Here is a 23,744-nt window from a genome sequence, read left to right on the forward strand (position 1 = left end):
GCCACCAGGGAAGCCCCACCTTTAGTTTTTAAAAAATATTTATTTATTTCTCTTTGGCTGCATTGGGTCTTTTTAAAAATATTTATTTATTTATTTTTGGCTGTGTTGGGTCTTTGTTGCTGCGTACGGGTTTTCTCTTGTTGTGTCAAATGGGAGCTACTCTTTGTTGCTGTGCGCGGGCTTCTCATTGCGGTGGCTTCTCTTGTTGCAGAGCACGGGCTCTAGGTGCATGGGCTTCAGTAGTTGTGGCACGCGGGCTCAGTTGTTGCAGCACACAGGCTCTAGACCGCAGGCTCAGTGTTTGTGGCACACGGGCTTAGTTGCTCCACGGCATGTGGGATCTTCCTGGACCAGGGCTCGAACCGTGTTCCTTGCATTGGCAGGTGGATTCTTAACCCCTGCACCACCAGGGACGCCCCCACCTTTTGTTATTTTAGACATTTTAAGAGGGAAAGGCTTTGTGGACAAGAGGAGCCCTGAGCCACGGGCCTTACTCCTGCAGCAGCGTGCCTCTCGCTGAGGGACTCTTCCCGGTCGGCTTCCCCACGGTTGGCGTTTGGCGTCTCTAACTCATTCCTCTGTTGTCTTTGTCCTTGCGGGTTTACCCTTCCTTTGAAATTCCTTACTATCATTTTAATTGGGGTTTCTGCACGGAGTGTAGGTAAATGTGAGAAAGGAGGCCTCACATTCTTTTTAAATATAAAAATTGTTTTAGAATTACCACTCTCCCCTTATTTTTTGCATCCTGTTCTCCTTCTGGGTTTATATTCTTGCTCTAGTACCTCTTTTAGCATTTCATTTGTGAAAGGGATATGTATATTAAACTCCCTTAGTTTTTGCATGTCTGAAAATACATTTTGCCTCATGTTCAGTGATAATTTAGATGAGAAATTATTTTTTCCCTTAACACTTTAGAGAGGCTCCGTCATCTACTCCTATCTGTTGAGGCTGCACAGAGGTCTGTGTTTCTGTTTCTTTTCTCATGCTGAAGTCTGTGAATTAACTTATTCTTTATGGGTACTTAGGTTTTAAGATTTTCTTTTTATCCTTTATGTTATGTGGTTTCAGAAATGATGTGTCTAGGTATTGATTGCTTTTATTTATCTTGCTCAGAACCCTGGGTACCCTTTTAAATCTGAATACTTGAGTTTCCTTTCATCTCTGGAAAATTTCCATTATTATCCCTTTGAAAATTACGTTACCCCCATCCTCCCTAGTTTCTCCTGGAACTCCATTGGAATGTAAACTCCCTGAGGGCAGAGTATTCTTTGTGTGTGTGTATGTGTGATAACATATACATAACGAAAAATCACCATCGTGACCATTTTTAAGTGTATAGTTCAGTGACATTAAGTACGTTCACATTATTGTGCAGCCGTCACCACCATCCACTCCAGAATTTTTTTATCTTGTGAAACTGAAACTCCCCATTAAACACTTAACTCTTCATCCTCTCCTCCCCATTCCCTTGCAGCTACCTTTCTACTTTCTGTCTCTATGAATTTGGTTACTCTTGGGATCTCATATAAGTGGAATCAGGGAGTTCCCTGGTGGTCCAGTGGTTAGGACTCCGCACTTTCACTACTGAGGGCGTGGGTTCAACCCCTGGTCAGGGAACTAGGGTCCTGCATGCCATGTGGTGAGGCCAAAAAGAAAAAAAGTGGAATGATACACATTTGTCCTTTTGTGACCAGATTCTTTTACTTAGCATAATGTATTCAAAGTTCATCCATGTTGCAGTATGTCTCAATACTTCATTCCTTTTTAAGGCTGAACAATATTCCATTATCTGGAGGTACTACCACAGTTTATCAATTCATTCATCTGCTGAAGGACAGCTTGGTTGCTTCCAAGTTTGGGCAATTATGAATGAAACGGCTATAAACCTCTGTGTGCAGGTTTTTGTGTGGACATAAGTTTTCACCTTCCTTGGGTAAATACTAAGGAGTGGGATTGCTGAATCATATGGTAAGAGTATGTTTAGTTTTGTGAGAAACCACCAACCTGTCTTCCATTGTGGCTGCACCATTCGGCGTTCCCACCGGCAGTGATGAGGGTTCGCCAGCACGTGGCGCTGTCCGTGTTATGGAGCCTGGCCGCTCTGACAGGTGTGGAGTGACTGTCTTAATTACCGTGCCTTCACAGTAGGTCTTGCGGGAGGGCTCTGGGTTGTAGAACCGCCCCCTGAGCAGGTTCCCAGTTGCCTTTGCAGGGCTCTACCAGCGTCACTCATGCTAGACCCATTTTTATGTATGTTTCTTGGCTCAGGATTTGGGGCACCACAGCCTCTGAGGCAGAGTTCTCGAAGGTGATTCTGTCTTCCCAGTGGTCTCTGGTGGGTGTTTGCTGAGGGCCCAGCCCTGGGCTGGCTGGAGGTGTGGCTCAGGTGACAGCGCTGTCACAGCTGACACTCTGGTCTGCTTTGGGTGATGCCTGTGAGCTGGAGTGTGGGTGAGAGGGTGTGGTCATTTGCCACAGTTGGTAAGTGGTAGGGCCAGCTTCCAACCCTAGCAGTGGCCTCCACACTCTGTGCTCGGGACCCTGCAGCTCTCCACGCCCTCCAGCCCACTGCAGCTGTGCGGGAGCCCAGGCAGCCCAGGCCCTGGCTTTGCCTCAGCTCTGCATTCTGGCTGCCAGGCCCAGCTCTTGAAGCTTGTCTTCCTGTCCCGTGCAGCCCGTGCCCTGTAAGGCTGACTGCCCTTCCCTCTTCATCTCTGGACCTGGAGATTGCCCTTTCCTGTTTTGAATTAAGTGATGTAACTAACTTTTTTTGTTAAAAAATAATAATTTGGCTACCTTCACCAGAAATCTTCGGAAATGTGTTAAAATGGTGACGGAACGTTAATAGAGCCCATAATGTTGAATCCTCATTTTTGGATACACCCTCTTTAGCTGTGATATCTTATTTTAATATGGTAATGACTGGGTTTGATTTATTTCTATTTTGTAATTTTTTTTTTTACAATCATACTCTACTGATCTTGGTCTGTAGTTCTTTTCTGTACTCATTTTCCTGGTTTTGGTGTGAGGGTTATGCCAGCCTTATATAATGTTTGGGAAACTCTCCATCATTTTCCATGTTCTGGAATAATTTAAACAATAGGAATGCTGTATTTATGTGATGAATAATACACAGCAGTTGGAAAGACTGAGCTACACTTGTTTATATCAACATGGGGGAAATCAAGCTGTGTTGATTGATGAAATCGCAGATCACAAGTCCAGTATGGTAGCATTGCTGCTTGGCATGCAGACCCCATACAGCAGTTCTCTGTTCCCGGGTACATCCCATGGACTGGAAGGATGCGTCGTCAACTGGCAACGGGGAGAGTAAGTGGAACTTAGGGTTCCTGAAAGGCAGGTGTCATCCTTGTTTTACTCGTTCACCCGGAGCAAGGCTTGCGGGAGGTGGGAGCTGCAGCGGGAGCTTGTGTTTGGCTTCTCACTGTTGGACTTGGGGCTCCCAGTGGGTACTGTGGGCGTGGAGAACCAGAATCCCGGGATGCTGCTGCGGGCATGTGGTGAGCCGTGGGCGGCCTGTGGGGGTGAGCCTGGCTTCTCCCGTCTGGGAGCCCTCAGGTGCCGTGCGCCAGCCGTGCCCGTCCTCGGCTCATGCATCTGCAGTTGCCATTGTCCGGAGGTCTTCTTTTTTTCATGTCAAAAAGACATGAAGCACATGTGGCAACATGCTGAAAACTGTCATTTTGGAGTGGTGAGTATACAAGTGTGTCCTGTTGTTCTTTGCACTTTTCTGCTTTTGAAACTTGCCCCCCCCCCGCTACCCAGTATAAGAACGATTGGCCTTTGAGACATCCTCACATGAGCCTAGTGAAGCCCTCTGGGCCTTTCTCTTATGGTTATCGTGGGCTCTGTAGGTTTTCTACCTCTTGGTTAGGTTTTATATTTTTCTTGAAATGCTAGACAAAGTGAAAGATTTTCTGATTTATTGGTATAACCTTAATTAAAAAAACCAAAAACTCCTAGAAAGATCAAATTAATGGTCAGTGGCGTGCAGTGCCGTGTTGGAAGTCAAGGTGGACCCTCTCTGCGGGGCCCCTGCCTTCAAGGGTTGTCGCAGGTGGAACCCTGGAAAGTAAGCAGCCCACAGTCAGATTAGGAAGGGAAAAAAGACCAAACGCCCAAAGAAACAGGTACCATGAATGAAAATAAAAGCAACAGCAGTAGACACAGGCCTGCAAAAACCAGATACTTAAAACAGTTATGTTTAATATATTCAAAGATTTAAAAGAAACCTGAAAATTCCAACAGGGACAAGCAACCTTGAAAATGTGGTTCACGTACAGGTCATGATTACCACGGACCTAGGCCTGGAGTTAGATCCTAACCCCGTGACCCTGGGTGTGTTTTAAGAGAAGCCAGAAATCTGAATTTTTGTGTAAAATGTCCCAAACTTTAATTGTTGGCAACTGAAGTGTCTTGTTTATCTGTCTACTGGCTCTACTTCTTAATATTATTTTCTTAGCTGTTGCTCTAACTAGGGCTGCAGTTTGCATCCTTAACTCACCACAGGCTACTTAGAGTTAATATACCACTGGGTATAAAATACAAGCATCTTGCAACTGTCTAGATTGATTTACTCCCTTCCCCATGCTGCAGTTGTCATATGTACTACATCTCTTAAGTTATAACTCCAGTGTTATATATTTTGCTTTAATTATTTGAATTTTAAAGAAACTAAGAGGAACAAGTAGTCTCTTATATTTGCTCATATATTCCCCATTTCTGGTGCCCTTCATTTCTTCCTAAAGATCCCAGTTTCAGTCTCTGGTGTCATTTCTCTTCAACCTGAAGAGCTTCTGTTAGCATTTCTCATAGTGAAGATCTGATGGCAACAATTCCTTAGCTTGTATTTCTCTTAGAATGTATTTTGTCATCACTTCTGAAGGATATTTTTTCTGGCTATCAAATTCCGGTTGGACAGTTGGGTTTTTTTTCCCCCATTACTCAAATCATATCTGGCTTCTGTTTCTCATAAGTAAATAATCATCCATATCATTGTTTTGTATGTAATGGGTCTTTTTTCCCTCTGACTGCTTTCCAGGGTTTCTCTTTATCTTGGTTTTTAGGCATTTCAACTGATGTGTACCTGGGTGTAGGTTCTTTTATATATATCCTGCTTGAGATTTGCTGAGCTTCTTGAATCTGTAAATTGATGTCTCACTGAATTTGGGGAGTTTTTCTGGTTATTTTTTCCCAAATATTTTTTCTTTTTTTCTTTTAAATGACTAACTTTAAAAAGAATATTTATTTTTTATATTATTTTTGGCTGCATTGGGTCTTAGTTGTGGCGTGCGGGATCTTTTGTTGCAGCATGCAGGCTTCTCTCAGGTTGCGGCGCGTGGGCTCCAGAGTGCGTGGACTCTGTAGTTGCGGCGGGCGGGCTTAGTTGCTCCATGGCATGTGGGATCTTAGTTCCCCGACCAGGGCTCGAACCTGCGCCCCCTGCATTGGCAGGCGGATTCTTAAGTACTGCACCACCAGGGAAGCCCCCCAGATATTTTTTCTGTGTCATTGTTTCTCTCCTTTCCTTCTGGGTGGGAGTGGGAACCCAGACCTTTTGATGCTGGTCTATAGATCATTGAGGCTCAGTTTCTTTTCTTTCTTTTTATTTTTAATAATTTTTACTCTGTTTTTTAGATAATTTTTACTGATCTATTTTCAAGTTTCCTGACTCATATCTAATACGCTTTTAAGGCCATGCAATGATTTTTTTTTAAATTTCAGATACAGAATTTCCATTTGACTCTTTTTCATAGTTTTTGTTTCTCTGTTGCCATTTCCAATTTATTATTTTATGAGTATATTTTCCTTTATGTCCTTGAGCATGGTTATAATAGATGCTTTGAAATCCTGCTGAATTTCAGTATTTGGGCCATCTAGGGGTTGGTTTCTGCTGTTTCCCTGTTTCATCATATATTTAGTAACTTCTTTTCTGGATAATGTGAATGATGTGCTGTAGACACTCTTTATTCCGTTATGTTCTTAAGTGGTCTTTTATTTTCAATTGTGTTAAAATACACATCACATTTACCATCTTAACCATTTTGAAGTGTGAAGTTCAGTGGTATTAAGTACATGCACGCTGTTGCAGCCATCACCAGAACTCTTTTCGTCTTGCGAATCTGGAACGTTGCCCCCTTTAAAACAACACCTCTCTGTTCTCCCCTCCCCCAGATCCTGGTGCCCGCCATCCTACTTTCTGTCTTTATGGATTTGACTACTCATAAAAGTACAGTCTTACAGTATTTTGTGACTGGCTTATTGCACTCACTGTAACGTCCTCAGGGTTCATCCATGTCATAGCAGGTGTCAGAATCTCCTTCCTTTTAAAGGCTGAATCATATTCCACTGTGTGGATTCCACCTTTTGCCTGTTGAGAACATGCTGCTGTGAACATTGGGTACAGATACCTCTGTGAGTCCCTGCTTTCAGTTCTTTGGGGTATGTATCCAGAGTGGAATTGCTGGGTCCTTTTGATTCTTTGGGGGAACCCCCCCCCCGGCCTGCTATTTTCCAGCAACCACACCATTTTACATTCCCACCCACGTGCACGAAGTTTCCAATTTCTCCACATCCTCGCCAACCCCTGTTTTCTGTTTTTTGTTTTTTTGTTTTTTTGCGGTATGCGGGCCTCTCACTGTTGTGGCCTCTCCTGTTGCGGAGCACAGGCTCCGGACGCGCAGGCTCAGCGGCCATGGCTCACGGGCCTAGCCGCTCCACGGCACGCAGGATCTTCCCGGACAGGGGCACGAACCCGTGTCCCCTGCATCGGCAGACGGACTCTCAACCACCCAGGGAAGCCCTGTTTTCTGTTTTTTGTAGTAGGTAGCCATCCTCGGGTGTGTGTGAGGTGGCATTTCATTGTGGTTTTGATACTTTTTTTTTTGGCCTTGCCGTGGGGCTTGCGGGATCTTAGTTCCCGGGCCAGGGGTTGAACCCAGGCCCGGCAGTGAGAACGCGGAGTCTTAACTGCTGGCTAGCCCTGGAAGTCTGCTTCTCATCCTCAGAGTGGTGTTGCAGTTTGTTTCTCTCTCTTCAGCTGTCTTGTAGGCTGGGCTGCATGGACTCCAGGGTTCGGCGGGGAGTCTGCGGTGCACGGGGGCCCCCGTTGAAGGCTCTCCTTTCCCTGTTCACCTGGTTCCTGGCCTGCTGGGTGCTTTCCCAAGCTGCCCCCGCGCCCCCTGCTCTGGGCTCTCTCCAGTGCCTTTAGGTCATTGTCTTCTCTTTTTGTCCAGTTGGTCTGATGCAAGCGGGACTGGGAACCCACTCTGATTTACCTGAAAAAAACACCGTGTGGGGAACACCGAATGCTCTGGTGTGTGCCCGGTGTTCCAGGTGTCCGGGGCCAACCCTCCACCACTGCCTGGCTCCCGCCCCAGCCTGGCGTCCTCGGAGACTGGGCCCTTTCCACTGAGGCTCTCTTGGGAGGGTTGTCTAGGGCTGCATCCTTGGCCCCTCCCCAGGGCATGTAGCCAGCGGGCCCCCAGGCGGTGACAGTGGCTGAGCACCTACGTCCTTGGGCTCCCGGTCCCGGCGCCCCACTTCTCCCTGCTCTCTCACCGTTGGCCCCCTCGGGGCCGTGGTGAACTCTTGGGACGTCTTCCCAGCGGAGTGGGCGCCTGCCCGTTCCCTGTTCTGAGCCGCCTTCACAGGGCGTCCCCAACGAGGGGCTGCGGCTGTGTGGGGAGGAGACCCCTCTGCATGCGGACCTCGGGCGGCCATCCCGTGGAGGGCGCTGTGGGTGGTGCGCTGTGGCCTGGCCCTGCTGCCCAACTAGTGCGGTCCCGGAGAGCTGACTGCACTTGATGATGCTGCCCTGCTGCTTGTCACCGGCAGTTAACTTGGGCCTGGGTGGGGAGGGGCGGGGGGGCGGTAGAGGCCCAGTTCTCACCTTCTCCGGCCGTCTGGGCTGAAGCTTTGCCTACCAGTAATCGCGGGTATGTCCCGAGCCCCTGCCCGGGGTCCTCTTCAGCTGTGTCTCAAGTGCTTCCCTTTTGTCCTTTGCCCGGGCCTGGCTTTGTGCTGGCCACCTTGGGCGCTGCCCTCGCGGCAGGGGGCGACCTCCGAGCTTCCGAGGGCTGAGGTCGAGGGGGGCACGGCCACACAGTTTATTAGTGTTTATTAGTGGCGGTCCCTGCTTGACTCTTGTGTTCTCTTGTTAGAAACTAGTCCTGTTCCTTTCACTTTATCACTTTGTGATTCCTGTCATTTTTGTGATATTAGAACTGCCTCCTGTGACCTAAATCACTATAGGAAACATCATAAATTGCCTCAGAACCCCCCCCCCAAACTCTACAAACCGATAGAGAGCTTCATTGGCATACTCATCTTAGGTTTGAAATGTAATACCTTTCTTTTCTTTCTCTCTTTCTAATGCTGCAGTGTTCTAAGAACGGAGGCGTCTAGGCTGAATGGAATTCAGCATCAAAAAAAGTCCTCTTTCTGTTCCGAAGGTTGTAAAGTGCGTGAAGATGAAGCAGGCACCGGAGATCCTTGGCAACGCGAACGGAAAGACTCCGAACTGCGAAGTGAGTCGCGAGTGCTCCGTGTTCCTGAGCAAAGCCCAGCTCTCCGCTGGCCTGCAGGAGGGAGCTGTGCAGAAGTTCAACGGCCACGACGCGCTGCCTTTTATCCCGGCCGAGAGGCTGAAGGACCTCACCTCCCGCGTCTTTAACGGAGACCCCGGTGCTCGCGATGCCAGATTGCGCTTGGAGTCCCAGGAAATGAAGGGACTGGGGACACCGCCTGACACCACCCCTGTCAAAAATGGCTCTCCAGAGATCAAGCTGAAGATCACCAAAACATACATGAACGGGAAGCCTCTCTTTGAGTCCTCCATATGTGGCGATGGTGCTGCCGCCGTGTCCCAGTCGGAAGACGATGGACAGAGACCAGCGAGCAAAGCGAGGCGGACCAGGAAGAGGAGCGCGAAGCTGCTGCTGGAGCGGGGCCTCGCCGAGGCGTCCCTGGCGTCCCGGGCCTCGAGCCCCTCGGCTGAAAAGGTACCTGCAAGTGAGGAGTTGTGGCTGGCCGGGGTAGAGGGCGGCCCTGGCTCCCGGCACAGGAGGGCCCCGAAGGACGAGCGGTGTGCGGGGGGCAGGAGGAGGTGGGCTGAGCGCCCCGAGGCCTGCTCTGCAGCTCGGGCCCCTGGCTGTGGTAACGGCAGACACTCACAGCAGCCTGCTGAGCAGTGCTGAGGCCTAGAGATTAAGCATAAAGATTAAACAGGGGGACTTCCCTGGTGGTCCAGTGGTCGAGACTTTGCCTTCCAGTGCCGGGGGTTCGGGGTCGATCCCTGGTTGGGGAGCTAAGATCCCACGTGCTTCGGGGCCGAAAAACCAAACCATAAAAAAAAGGCAGAAGCAATAGTGTAACAAATTCAATAAAGACTTCAGAAAATGGTCCACATCCAAAAACAAAAACTTTAATTAAAAAAAAAAAAAAAAGATTAAATGAGTGTCTGACCCCAGGCCTGGCCCGTTTCAGAGCCCTTGACCTTCAGGCTGTCCTGTTTTCATGGATCTCCTCTCCAGAGATGCCCTTTAGCCTGAATCTGGTCAGTGGAGGAGCGTGGGGATCGAGTGGGGGCCTCCTCAGTCTGTGCTGCCCGAGGAGGGGAGCGGGCCGCGCTGTGCAGGTGTGCTCCTACCTTCCCGCCCTGCGGTTCACTGTCCACTCCCAGGTCTCCTCCCCCGGTGGCCCTGCAGATGGGCCGCTGCCTTGAGGGTTGGGGCTGCGCCTCAGGCCTTCACGTTCTTGGTTCCAGGGCAGAGCCCATCACTTGAGTGCGCGTGAATGAGTGTTCACTCACCAAAGGCCGGGGTGGAGACCCCCCAACGTAGGACGACAAACGTGGTGGTTTATGCCACCAAGTCTTAAATGACACTCGGGAACCTTGACCTTGGCAGAGGGAACTGGGGAGGGTTCTGGAGCCGCCCTTGTTCACCGAGGGGCTGATGGTCTAGATTAACAGGGTCTGGAACACGTCCTGTGCTCACTGGTCAGCCAAAGCTCCTGGCCCACTTGCAGGAGTGGGGAGAGGGGACTCGAGACCAGTTTGGGTTGTATCATCACTAAGGTTGGAATAATTCGTGTAACATTACAGTTCAGGAATCTTGGTTACAACCCCACAGGTGGGAGGGGAAAGGACTGAAATTTCCCTGAATAGTTAAAATAATGAAGAACTTGGAGGGTTTAAAAAAATGTCTTTTGACTGCTCAAGGGCTCTAATGTAATCATAATGGTGAATTGTTTAAAAGCCTAGTTGAGGGCTTCCCTGGTGGCGCAGTGGTTGAGAGTCCGCCTGCTGATGCAGGGGATATGGGTTCGTGCCCCGGTCCAGGAAGATCCCACATGCCACGGAGCGGCTGGGCCCGTGAGCCATGGCCACTGAGCCTGCGCGTCCGGAGCCTGTGCTCCGCAACGGGAGAGGCCACAGCAGTGAGAGGCCCGCGTACCGTAAAAAAAAAAAAAAAAAAAGCCTAGTTGAGTGACCTGGGCTGATACAATGGTTTTTCTGAAGCACCCATGGTGTGGGGAACCTCACTCTTTTATGGGAGAAGAGGCTGGTGCAAGTTATCCCTAGCTCTCTGCCACTTGATTTTGGTAAAACTTGGGTAGATCACCTGATTTTGACTCTCAGAGTCTCATTTGACTCTTCAGAGTGGGGACGATAATATTATACTTGTCCTGATAGGGTTGTCACGTGGCTTTGATGACACCGTCAGTGTAAAACTGGGATGTTGTGGAATAACGTGAGAGCCAGGATTTTTCAAAAGCGTGTAATGAGTGCTCGCTTTGGCAGCACATATACAAAAGCATGTAATGTGACAGCTCTGTGTCAGCCCTCAGCACCTGATGTGTGTAACAACCGGGGTTCTCCTCGGTTTACAGATGCGAAAACTGAGGCCCAAAGAAGTTCAGCGATTTGCTCAAGTAGGTGGCGGTCTTAGGGGGAGGCCTGGGGCCGTGCTGACTGGGCTCGTCCTCCGGGAGAGGAGGTTGTTCTGGCCAGCCTTCAGCCTCCTAACTGGCCTGGGCTCTTAAGTCGGAGAGACCGAGACTCCAAGAGCCCCAGGCCTTGGATGGTGGGTGGTGGGGCTGAGACTTGCTGCCAGGCCCCCGTGTCCTCGCCACCCCGGGTCCTCTCTCCAGCAGGTTAACTGTCAGACGAGGGCTCAGAAGGGGCGGGAGGGTCAGGGTATGAATTGCATGACAGTTCTTCTCCGACCTGCGAATAAGCTCCATTAAAGATCACCCACAGGCCAAGGAAATAGATTTATGTGGAGATCTTTGTAATGTTGTGCACCTACAGTATGCTAGGTACTTGCTGACCTTTTAGCTGAGGGCAAGAGATGAACGATTTTGATGAAGTGATAGCAGGGCTGTTACCTGAAAAACAGTGAGGGAAAGCATGCTTCTTTTTAGGGGTGTGTGTGTGTGTGTGTGTGTGTGTTGAATTTCTTGTCTGACTAATCCTTGGTCTTCTATGGATAGGAGGCTGGATTTCAGGGTAGGTACTAGATGTATCTTTTGTTGTTATTCATTTTCAGATTCCAGCTAAGAAAGAATCCTGTCCAAATAGCAGCAGAGACAAAGACCAGCTGTTGAAGTACAGTGTCGGGGATTTGGTGTGGTCCAAGGTGTCCGGTTACCCCTGGTGGCCATGCATGGTCTCCGACGATCCACTCCTGCACAGCTACACCAAACTGAAAGGTATTGTGTTTTGGGGGCTGTTTTTCCATCTTTATCTTCTGCACTTAATTGTTTTCATCTCCAAACTTCTTTATTACTCTTCCTTAAACAGCCCTACTGTGGTTCTTTTTTTCTTTTTTTTATTGTGTTAAAATACACAAAAATAAAACGTACCATCTTAACCATTTTTAAGTGCACAGTTGAGTGGTATGAAATACATTCATATTGTCGTGCAGCCGTCACCACCATACATCCCCAGAGTTCTTTTCATCCTGTAAATGTGAAACTCTGTCCCTGTTAAGTAGCAGGTCTTCAGTGCCCCCTCCCCAGCCCCTGGCAGCCACCGCTCTACTTTCTATCTGCTGCTGCCTGTGGTTTTGAACTTGCATTTCCCTAGTGATCAGTGATGTTGAGCATCTTTTCATGTGCTTAGTGGCCATTCATACAAGGTTTGAATTGGCTTGGAGGTGGAGGTGGGGTGGGTGGTTGTTAAGTTTTTTGTGGCTCATTTTGCAACTTTGCTAAAGTTAGTGATTCACACGTGACACATTGCCTTTTCTTTTTATATCCAAATTGGATACGTACTTATCTGATTGAATTAGTATTAAAAGAGAAGCAGTCTTTGCCTTGTATTGCTTTTCAGGTTTTATGATAAATAATTTATTATTACTTAGATATACAGTGACTGCTTCAGCATGATTTTCAGAATTAGTATTTTATACTAAGTTTTAGTTTAAAAAAAGTCCCAGTTTATTTTATTAGGTCTGTGGGAAGAAGGAAAAAAACTAGAAATGATCATCTTTGGTGTCATGAAACCTGGGAATATAAATCAGTACACAGAACAGTTAAGAACATATTAAGAATGTAGTATGTTATTGATACAGATTAGAGCAGATGCTAATTTAAATAATAATTGGACAGTTAATGAAACACATAAAAATTCATGTGTTTTTGGAGGGGAAAAAAAACCCAAAATCAGGTGGTTTGAGATTCTCCTGAAGAGTTGCTCTAAAGTTTGAATTTGGTCTGAGGGAGGTGAGAGGTGGTAACACAGAGCTGGAGGTGACCAAGTTGGTGCCCAAGTGACCTGTGCCCCCCAGAAGCATGGGTGGCTGGAACTGTGGGCTGGCCTTGCATGGCCTCAGCATGAGTGCGTGGCCTCTCTTGGCCTCTGGATGGAGGCCTGAGCTCTCGCCGGGGCAGCGCTGCTGGGAGTGCGGTACACTGGTGGCTCCCTGGCAAACAGGCTTGAGGGGGTGCAGGTTCGGGATGAAGAGGACCTCTCCTCAGCCCCAGGCGCCAGGCCTCCCGCCCACTGGGTGGTTGGACCCTGCCCCGAGGCCCAGGCGTGCGCATGCACTCTGCAGGAAGGCAGTGGCTGGAGAGGAGCCTGTGGGCTGGCTTTGGCTCTGACTCAGTGGAGGGCATTTAGCATCCTCAGCTTGCCAGCATCAGGGAGTCCCTGCCAGAGGGCTTCAGGGGTCCCAGGGTGCACCCCTGCTCTTGTGTTCACCCTGAGGCTGAATCAGGGTGCTCTTCCCAGCCTCTGTGGTCTCGAGCAGCACCTGCCGCCCAGCCCCACTCTCTTAGGCTGCTCTGGCCTCGTGATCAGACTCAGGGCGCACGGCCAGGCAGGAGTTGTTGTGGGAAGGTGCCCAAACTTGGAAGGAGGGGTGCAGCCCAACAGTGTGCTTCTCTAGGAATGGTTTTGGGTTGCTGGGAGGCACAGCCTCCTAATCACAGATCAACTTCTGAAGACTGATGATGTGCATTTGAAAAGCAGCTCAGTAGGAAGAGAGCCAGGATGCAGGCCTTGCAGCTGGAAGGGGATTCAGATGACCTTTGAAAAGCAAAGGGTCAGAGGAACCTGTGTGTACCTGGGGATGGCAGAAGGACACGTGCAGCCAGCGCCCGCCCAGGAGGTGGTGGCCAAGAGCTCTCCAGTGGGAAGGCACGGCCCTGCTTGTCATTGGTGAATGATCAATGGCCACGCTTGGGACCGGGCTCCCTGACAGCCTTGCGTGCTCTGGTTTCAGTCCTCCCTGAGGATCCATCGGCTTATTGAACGCTAGCTCTTCGTTTTTACTATGCGTTTCATGGTCAAGGAGCTGGCGTTGTTCTGTGAAGGTGAGCTCCCTCCTAAAAAAATTACTTAGGATTACAGCCTTCACTCTTCTTAATGCGCAGATCGTCCCAGATGTGGCCGGTGGGAGCCCGTGAAGTCCCTTTCAGCCGTGTCCTTCTGACGCATCTCCATCCGTCCTGGAGCACTTCCTTACGTGTCGCCCAACTGAATACACTCCGGGTTCATTTTGAACTTTCTTTGCCCCAGTCCTGGAACCAGCTGTTTCTGAGAAGAAACCTGGGTCCTTTTAGTAGAGAGTGGTGTACGGAAGCTCGGGTCTGGGCTCTGGTTGTGTCCAAGGCCACGGGAGACACAAGGGTGCCGGGGTGTGAGGCAGGTCTCCTGGCGGTGCTGAGCCCGGCTCCCTGTGCAGCACCCTGTGCTGGGCGTGCCTGAGGGGCTAGGCATCCTCGCTGGGGAAGGACGGGGCTGTGGCCGAGGGTCGGCTTCTGGCATGGGGCTGGCTGAGCAGGGGGTTTTGGGAAGCAGGAACTTTTTTTTCCCTGTGAGATGGAACTCCCTCACCCTACCCCTGATTCCCACCCCTGATTTTCTTTTTTTCTCTTTGCATATGTGTACTTCTTTTTATTTATCATACTTGGGATTACTTGAATCTGGATCAGCAGTAGTGCACTTAAGCTTTAAAAATTTAAGTATAATCTACATGCAGAAGAGAGCACAGCTCTTTGGAGAGTTCAGGTTTCCTTTGAAAATCTAATAGCATTTTCGTGATTTGTAGCAGCAGAACTTGTCTTGGTGACTGTCTCCCAGGGCATCTAGATGGATTAACCAGCAGCTTTGAGGCCTAACCCCTTAAGCTGGAAACAAGATAAATGTGTGTTTTGGGTATTATACTATGAAGAAGACTGGATTCTTTTGCAGCTGGGAACGTCACCATCTCCCTGGTGCACCTGGATCCTACTAGTCTTCTCTTCAGGTACCAGGGTATCGAGTCAACTTATCTTCTGTTGTGGAGATTTTTGTTTTCACCTTTTCTGTGTTATGGAAAGGAACCCTCATTGCTTTTTTTCTAACTTCCAGCATTTTCTAAAAATATTGTAGGTACTCTGATTTTCTCATGTTCTAGGTTATTAGACACTGTAATATGATTTTTTCCTTTTTGCTTTTCTGTCGGCTACGAAGAGAGGTGTGTTAAGATCTCCCACTGTGATAATGGATGTGCCTTTTTCTACTTGAAATTTTGTCAGTTTCTGCTTTGCCTATTTTGGGGGCTCTGGACCCCCAGGGACTGAACCAGGAAACTCAGGTGGTGATCCTTGTTCTTTGTTTCCTGTGGAATTCTGTGGCCTTTTGTCCTTGTGATTTTGACCCTTGCTTCTCTAGACACCTGGCCTCGTTTGCATTGTTGTGGCTTCTCTTCCTCTCTGTATCTGCAGCGCTGAGGCAGCCTTATCTCTTTGTGGGGTCCATTCTGCATGCATGAATGGCTGTTGTCAACTCAAAGGCCCCACAGAATCTGGACAGAGACTCTGGCTCAGTCTAGCCCAGGGGGTCAGGGGCCACCTTGTGTCTAATGCGCTGTGATGGGGAGGAAACGAACATAGTACAAAATTAGGTTCCTGGGCTATTGGTGGAGGCCACATTCTCTTAGAAGGGAGTGTGGGTGGGGCATCAGTGATAAATGTTTTCATACCGACCATGATTGATGAACATCAGAAGTCACAGGAAGGAAGGGTTACTAATAAATGGTGCTGGACAGTTGGTTAATTACGGTGGTAAAAATGAGTGATTCACCTGTCAATTTTGGACCAAAAGAAAATTCATATGGATTAGAAAAAAAAACCTTAAAAATACAAGAAAGTTGGGTTACATGTGTTACCAAATTTCCAGGCAGGAAAGAACTTCAGAAACGTTTAATTAATTTTATAAACTTAGGATCAGCCTACCATGTTCTCCTCTGCTTTTTTTTTCCAGCTGACATGTAAGGAGCATTTTTTCTGTGTCATTAACTATTTATTTTAAAAAATGATGTGCGTTCATATTATTTCATCATGTGTACTGTAATAGGTTTTTCTTCATTTTGCAAACTGCTATGACATATATTTATGTTCATTTTTATGACCAAGGGAAGTTCTTTCAAAGTATTAAAATAATTGAAGCAGACATAAATCTCTTGACATATTTTTGAATCTTAGCTGTTTTAAAATCAAAGAAGTATACACACTTATAAACAAGTCAAATTGTACTGAGAGGTTAATAATGAAAAATAGTCCCCTTCCCTCCCCAGAAGTAATTATTTTTAACTGTAAACATTTTCTTCCAGTTTGAACTATTTTTTGATTTATCATTTAGGTATTTTCTTTTGACTTTCTGTTATGGAAAATGAAGATTGATCTCTTCAATCATTTCCTGTTTCTTTCCCTTTCATCCTCCCCATATAATTAACTCACTGTTTTTATTACATCAAACGTAGTTGTTCACATAATTTTGACTATGTAAGTATCATTCAGTGAAAAACTGAGCTGTGTTCTTTAATTGCATTTTCTTTCTTATACAACCTTTTGTTTTTCCTGGAGTTAATTATTGCCTTTCTTTTGAAATTGTATACTTTGCTGTCCATACAGCTTTAATTTTTTTCAAGTATTTATTTCTTTGTCCTTAAAACTCATCCTACTATGTAGTTAGTTTTTCCGATTGGGGGAAAAAATGAAAACCTATGTTTGGTTCCCGTGTTCCTTTTCTGCTTCTTGGATCTCATTTTTTAACCTTTTTCCTTGCTGCCAAGATTTTCTTTCAGTGTGGAAGAATTCTTTCCTCTCATCTTTTCTTCCCTTGGAGCTCTCTCCTAGAATCTCCCTTTCTCCTACCTAACTCTGTATTACTGGCACTCTGTCTTTTGCATAGTAGTAATCTTAGACTTTCTTTAAGATGCTTTACTGAGTTACATGCATTGTTTTCCATGGTGCCACATTGTGCTCTTCCTTGGTCAGTTTTCCTTTTTTGTTGGAGTACATTTTTGGCATCCTAAGAAAGTGTAAATGGTGGGTATTGATAAATTTGAGTTCCTGTGGTTCGGAGGATGCTACTTCGCTATCCTCTCACTCAATTAATGGTTTGGCTAGGTGTAGAATTTTATGTTGAAAATAATTCTTCTAGGAATTTTGAAGGTATTACTCCATTTCCTTCTAGCATCCAGAGTTGCCCCTGAAGTACCTTGCCGTTCTATTTCTCATTTCATGAACATGGAAGCTGTTCTCTTCCCCTCCCCCAATAGCTTGAATGTCACAAAGATGTGCCCTGATGTGGCACGTGCCCATTGGATGAGGCACTTAGGGGGGTTTTAGTTATGAGACGTGCTCTTGTGTTGTTAATTCTCTGATGAGTTTCTCTGTTTCTCTCTCTAGAAGGCCAGTTATTTGGGTATCATACCTACTGGATTGACCCTGTGGGTTTCTTATGAGAGTAGATTTTTTCATTTTAATCTTTTTCTTCTTTCTGGGAGATTTCTTAACTTCTTTTTTTTTTGAATGTTATTTTATTCTTAACTTTCCATCCAAGCTTTCTTCTTTTTTCCCCTAAATTAATTAATTAATTAATTAATTAATTAAGTTTTGGCTGTGTTGGGTCTTTGTTGCTGTGAGTGGGCTTTCTCTAGTCGGGGCAAGTGGGGGCTACTCTTCGTTGCAGTGCACGGACTCTAGGCGCGCGGGCTTCAGTAGTTGTGGCACACGGGCTCTAGAGCGCAGGCTCAGTAGTTGTGGCACACGGCCTCAGTAGTTGTGGCTTGTGGGCTCTAGAGCGCAGGCTCAGTAGCTGTGGTGCACGGGCTTAGTTGCTCTGCAGCTTGTGGGATCTTCCCGGACCAGGGCTTGAACCCGTGTCCCCTGCATTGGCAGGCAGATTCTTAACCACTGTGCCACCAGGGAAGCCCCAAGCTTTCTTCTTGAGTTTTATTTTCATGACTGTATTTTAAAATTTCTCATAGTGCTTTCTTTTTCTTTGTTCTCTTCTCATAGCAAACTAGAGTTCTTCTTTGTCAGGTGTCATCTCTTCCTGGCGTAGTGTCTGTGGTCCTGCAGAGACTGTTTATTTCTGTGTATTTTGGAATCATTCATGTTAGAGGCTTCTCTGGGTCCTGCGGGGGCAGACCTTGGTGCTGCGCTTGTGTCTGAGAGGGCTACACTCAGCTGCCTGCAGCCCGTGTGTAGGGAGACTGTTAGCTTATCTTACAGGGTCTGGCTGGCTGGTGGTCGCTTAGTTGGGGGAATCTCCAACTTTTGGAGAAAAGACACAGTGGAGAGGTTTTTCCTCTGGTGCGCTGGTTCTCTAGGGAGTGTCCTGTGATATTTTGTGGCCAGTGCTCTGTGTGAGGGAACAGGGACTGGCATTTCCCCAACGGAGATCTGCCTTTCTTTCCCAACTTGGCACAGAGATCTGACCTTTGAACCAGCTGTTTTCAACCTCACTCCACCCCAGCCGAATCTGGCACTCCTTTTGGGGACCAGGTAGACACTTTCCTCACTCAGGTTCCTTCTGTCTGCACTGAGGATGTGGCTTCTTCCTGCTAAGAGTAACAGCGGTGCACATATGAGGGGTTACTCTGTGGCCTCCTGGCTGCCCTGGGAGGTCATCGATGCCCTTATTCCCCCTCTGAGCGCTGTGAGTGAGTGGCCGGCCCAGGGCCACCCGGCTGGTATGGAGGGCTGGGATTTGAACCCAGGCTGTGAACAGTAGCCTGTGTCCCCTCACTGCTGCCCGGTCCCCTTTTGCTGTTGTCCTCTCTCGTCTTATTTATTTGGGGTCTTCTTCAGTGGCTCTTGGAAGGGAGGGGATGAGGAGTGAATCTGGTCAGCATTCTTTCCCAGTCGGTTTTGAACCTCATCTAAGTCTCGTAAATGTGTTTCCCCTTTTGGGGTGGAGTGTGGTGGGGAGAAAAAGAGCAGGGTTTATTTTGAGGTTAACGGATTCCAACAGCACCCAATAAAACAACTTCAAAGCAGCTCCTAACTTTATATCAGTAATTATTAATAGATTTGCCTAATTTCATCCCAAATTCCAACTTTCAAGTTCTAACATTTTATTTTAAAAACTAGGTCAGAAAAAGAGTGCACGCCAGTATCACGTACAGTTCTTTGGTGATGCCCCAGAAAGAGCTTGGATATTTGAGAAGAGCCTTGTAGCTTTTGAAGGAGAAGGACAGTTTGAAAAATTATGCCAGGAAAGTGCCAAGCAGGCACCCACGAAAGCTGAGAAAATTAAGGTGATAGATGTTCCTTAAGTATAATTTTAGACCAAAACTTTTATTTTTATTCTTAATTATTTATCTTGTTTTGAACTTGTGGTTGGTTGAAATGTTGTAACGGCTTCTTATGTCTGTCACTGTTTACTTTTGCCAAGTGTGCTGTGTTATACAATATGGCAGGTTTCTTTAGAGACACAGGTTATCCTTTTTACTCCTTTGATGACTCCCAGAGATAATTTGTTTTATAATTTTTGTTTTCCTTTATATATATCCATATATAAACATGTATATAATATTATATACGAGTGTTAGTTAAATGTAATTGGAATTGATTTCTAGTTTAAAGAAACAGTAGAGTTTTACTGGTCTGAACTCTGTCAAAAACCTTCGAGTTAATGGGTTTTTGTAGTTTTTGGTTTCTATATTTATCTGAAATTCTAAAAGTATTCTTCTTTAAAGTGGGTTAACTTTTATGTTTATATAATGAAACTTACAATATCTTATGTTCTCTTTTCAGCTGTTGAAACCTATTTCAGGGAAATTGAGGGCCCAGTGGGCAATGGGCATCATTCAGGCAGAAGCAGCTGCAAGCATGTCAGTAGAGGAGAGGAAAGCCAAGTTCACCTTCCTTTACGTGGGGGACCAGCTCCATCTCAACCCCCACGTGGCCAAGGAGGCAGGCGTTGCTGTGGAGTCTCTGGGAGAAATGGTAGGGTCCTCAGGAGTCAGGGAAGAAGCTGCTGACAGCCCCAAGTCCATGAGGGAAGAGGGCATTCCTGTCAAGAGGAGACGGAGAGCCCAGCTGTCCTGCTCTGCTGAGAACCAAGACAGTGACCCGGGGACAGGAAAGAACACTCCTCAAAAGACAGCAGAGGCCGAGCCCAAGCGAGGAGTGGGGTCTCCTCCAGGGAGGAAGAAGGCCATGGCCTCCACTCCGAGAAGCAGGAAGGGCGACGCGGCGTCCCAGTTTCTGGTCTTCTGTCAAAAGCACAGGGACGAGGTCGGTGTTGTGATGGCTTCTAAGTTGTTGTGTTTTCATTCTGGGGAGTTTCTGCATTTGAGGGGCATCCCTCGCAGTGCAGAATCACCTGTTTCTCAGCATTATCAGCACAGTCTGTAGCAAGCCCTCTGTAGACTTTACATCTAATAAGCAAGTGTTGTTAGGGAATGGCCATTTTAACACTTGGGAGCAAAGATATTTGCCTGTGCACTCCGGGTTACGAACATACTCCCACAGGGACAGCGGGAGGCGGGCTGCTCGTTGCTGGAAGCTCGGCCTTATCCTGGACATCTGGTCCTGGGCTAGCATCTTCTCCAGGAGGCACTTATAGAACCTCACGCAGCCACTGGCGCCGTGGCGTTTGAAGGGCAGTACTGTGTCAGTGGCGAAAACATTTGACTAGCATTCTTAATCATTCTTATAGGCTGAACCGTCTCTTTGGACATGGTCCGGGCTTGATTCCATTGTAAAGAACTAAAGGGATTAGGCCACCATCTTTGGTTCTTCACTGTTACTTGAAGTGAGTGGGTTGGTGGGACTTTTCTCAGGAAGGTAAGGCAGGTGTAATGTTAGAAAATCTGTTATTGTGATTTGCTGTCGCACATTAAATGATCATCTCAGTAGGTGGAGAAAAGGCATTTGATAAAAGTCATTTCTTTTTCTGCCATGCCACGCAACTTGTGGGATCTTAGTTCCACAACCAGGGATTGAACCTAGGCCGTTGGCAGTGAGAGTGCAGAGTCCTAACCACTGGACCACCAGGGAATTCTCCAGAAGTCATTGTTTGTTTGTTTTAATTTATCTATTTTTGGCTGCATTGGGTCTCTGTTCCTGCGCGCAGGCTTTCTCTAGTTGCGGCGAAAGGGGCTACCCTTCATTGTGGTGCACGTGCTTCTCATTGTGGTGGCTTCTCCTGTTGCGGAGCACAGAGCACGGGCTCAGTAGTTGTGGCCCGCGGGCTCTAGAGTGCAGGCCAGTAGTTGTGGCACACGGGCTTAGTTGCTCCGTGGCATGTGGGATCTTCCCGGACCAGGGCTCGAACCCGTGTCCCCTGCACTGGCAGGTGGATTCTTAACCAGTGCACCACCAGGGAAGTCCCAAGTCATTGCTTTTTGATACACATCAAGCCAGGATTAGAAGGGAACTTCCTTTAATCTGCTGAAGGGTGATTATCAGAAACTTTAAGCATCACATGTATTGAAGGAACTGTAGAAGCATTCTCTCTAATCATGAACAAGGCAGGATACCCTTCTGTCACCACTGACATTAAATGTTGTAGTGAAAGTACTGGCAGTACAGTAAGACGAGAAAAAAATAGAGAGGCCTGACTGTAAAGGAGGTGGTCCATGTGGGGGCTCAGGGGAGGGTACAGGAGACCTTGAGACTCAGGAAGAGTTCCCAGCACCGGGAGAGATGAGAGCAACACACAGAGAGGAGGTGGAACGCCAAAAATGTAGTGTCTGTGATAGTAACAAAATAAGGTACCAAGGGATCAATATGACAGAATATGTATAACTTTGGAGAAAAATGGCTGATATTTTAGCAGACCTAGACAGAGGTAAATAGGGGGTGGCACGGTGTTCAGAACGGTGCTCTGAAGTGGAAGTTGTCATCTCTCCTCTGTTAGACTGTAAACCCAGGATCGTCCTGGGAGAACTCCCAACGGGAACTTCTTTGCCTTTTTAAGTAGATGCTAGCATAGCCACGTTTGAAGAGAAGCTCAGCCGGGGGACTTGCCCTACACAGAGGAAGTTCTGTTACTGAAAACTGTACAGAGCAGAACCCAGAAGCAGACTCGCAAGCGTGTGGAGGCAGATGGGAAAGGACTGCTGGCCAGCTGAGTGGGCCGGCTGCTTAGGACAGGCACTGGGACCACACTGGTGAGGTCAGCACTGGGCCGCCACGGGAGAAGAGCTTTGTCTCTTTGCGGGGGAGGGTTTCTTAAGGCAGACTGATCATAAAGGAGCTGCGTTAAAATGAGATGAAAGCTGTGTGTGCAGAGCTCAAGCGACCCTGAAGGACAGAGTGGAAAGGCTTTGAGAAGGACAGTTTACAGAAGAACCTGGATGGCCAGCGAGTCCACAAAGAGAGGCTGCTGAGCCCAGGAACAGCAGGGAACCACGTGCCACGGTCACAGTGAGGCGAGTGGACACAAGCCCAGCGCCTCTGTGGTCAAGGAGATGAAGCCGCAGTGGGAATCCCCATGCAGGGCTGGCAGAGGATCATTCCTTACACCTAGTTTCAAGAGAAATTTAGCAACATCTAGTGAAATTGAAGGTGCACATTCTCTGTCTTGTAATTTCACTGCAAGGTATTTACCCTTGAAGAGCCTTGCCCTCGCGCCCAAGGAGGCAGCACAGTGCTCAGAGCTGTACGACGCTGTGGAAGTAATGGCAGATGGTGGCGCATCCTGCCGCGTGACTCTAGACTTAACCGGGCGTCCAGGAGGAGAGCACGTTGCTGAAGGGTGTGCAGATCCCGTCACCGAAAGTGTGAAAAGTGCAACGTGCCCACTGCTTTGTTTTGCCTACCTACCTACCTGCATCCACGCAGAGTCTGGGTGTAGCTCCAGGTCCGTGCCTCTGTCCAGGTGCTGACACCTGGTGGGGGTCTGTGGGTGGGGACCAGCTGGAGCACGGAGCAGCGTACACTTACCGCGCTGGGCCTACTGTGGGTGAGGTGCGAGCTGTAAGGTCAGGCTGTGTGACGCCCGTGTTTGCAGCTGGACCCCCATCACGCCTGGGGAGGAGCCCTGCTCTCAGATGCCGGGAGCAGGGCGTGGCCGTGACAGCTCAGCACCGCCAGCCGGCGCACTCGGCCTCTTCCTGGTCCCTGCGTATCTCCGCGCAATCTCCACTCGTTGAAAGTGTGAAGGAGAATTCAGACCACTTTCCAAAGACCACCACCCTTTTTACTTTTGCGGAACCAACTTGCTCTCCATCAACCCTTCCAGCACTGCGATACGTACCAAGGAGTTTATTGCTGCGGAGATTGCTGATAAGCTGTACGTCAGAGGCGGCAGCGTGGGGCTGTGCTGTGCACCCAGACCCCCTGCAGCTCACAGCACAGCCTCTCTGCCTTTGAGCATCCCTCCAGAGCCCGTTCTGCACAGCTTTGCCGTGGGCATCATGCTCAGTTCAAACACCAAACTGAAGGTGCAGTTACAGTTCAGTTCTGCTGCCTCTCCCTAGTCTTTGTGGGGGGCGAGCCCCATGAGCCCTTCCCCTCCTATCTGGGTTTGGGTGCTGGTGGGCTTTGATAATTCTATGTTGTCAGAAAAGTGATGGCTACTAGGATTCTTTACCTGTTATTAACAAGTGTGTTTGCGCTGGTTCTGTAATGAGTAATTCTAGACTTGAATTGAGGGAGCTGCTCCTTGATTCCATCCTGTAGAATAATCTGGGTCTTTCTAGGGGTTTCTTTCTTTTTGGAGAGTGGTGGTGTACCCAAGGATGGTTTCTGTTTGGTTGTTAATTGGTTAAAAGCTTGGCCAGCCCTTGAGGGACAGAGTGGATGGAGCCTCCTTTTCTGGGGTTACTAGATAGAAGACTGTGACTGTCAAGGACATTTGGTTGCCACTTGCCGACTTTTTTTTGCTGTACATTTCCAGCTTTCTTCTTGCAAATGAAGAGCTTCTTGAAACGGGTTGAGCTCTTTGTTAACACATTTTGATGGTCCGTCTTCGTCCAGCAGGCTTAGCT

At 47.9% G+C, this 23,744-nt stretch overlaps 1 protein-coding gene across 9 annotated transcripts in view; it reads left to right on the plus strand.

The window, feature by feature from the left end:
• Positions 1-23,744, plus strand: part of NSD2 (nuclear receptor binding SET domain protein 2) — a 77,352-nt gene that overhangs the window by 15,188 nt on the left and 38,420 nt on the right. For 3 of the 9 annotated variants that reach the window (XM_082603289.1, XM_082603291.1, XM_082603290.1), the window contains exons 2-6: positions 8,404-9,023; positions 10,915-10,956; positions 11,574-11,736; positions 18,895-19,061; positions 19,561-20,043. In XM_082603289.1, the coding sequence (XP_082459415.1) occupies positions 8,433-9,023; positions 10,915-10,956; positions 11,574-11,736; positions 18,895-19,061; positions 19,561-20,043 (1,446 nt within the window). In that variant the 5' untranslated portion in view covers positions 8,404-8,432. Of the gene's footprint in view, positions 1-3,652; positions 3,713-8,403; positions 9,024-10,914; positions 10,957-11,573; positions 11,737-18,894; positions 19,062-19,560; positions 20,044-23,744 lie in introns of those variants that run through there. The other 6 variants (XM_082603288.1, XM_082603293.1, XM_082603292.1 and 3 more) reach the window with 4 other exon arrangements.

Source organism: Mesoplodon mirus, assembly GCF_964341445.2.
Source record: "Mesoplodon mirus genome assembly, chromosome: 2".
NCBI lineage: Eukaryota > Metazoa > Chordata > Mammalia > Artiodactyla > Ziphiidae > Mesoplodon > Mesoplodon mirus.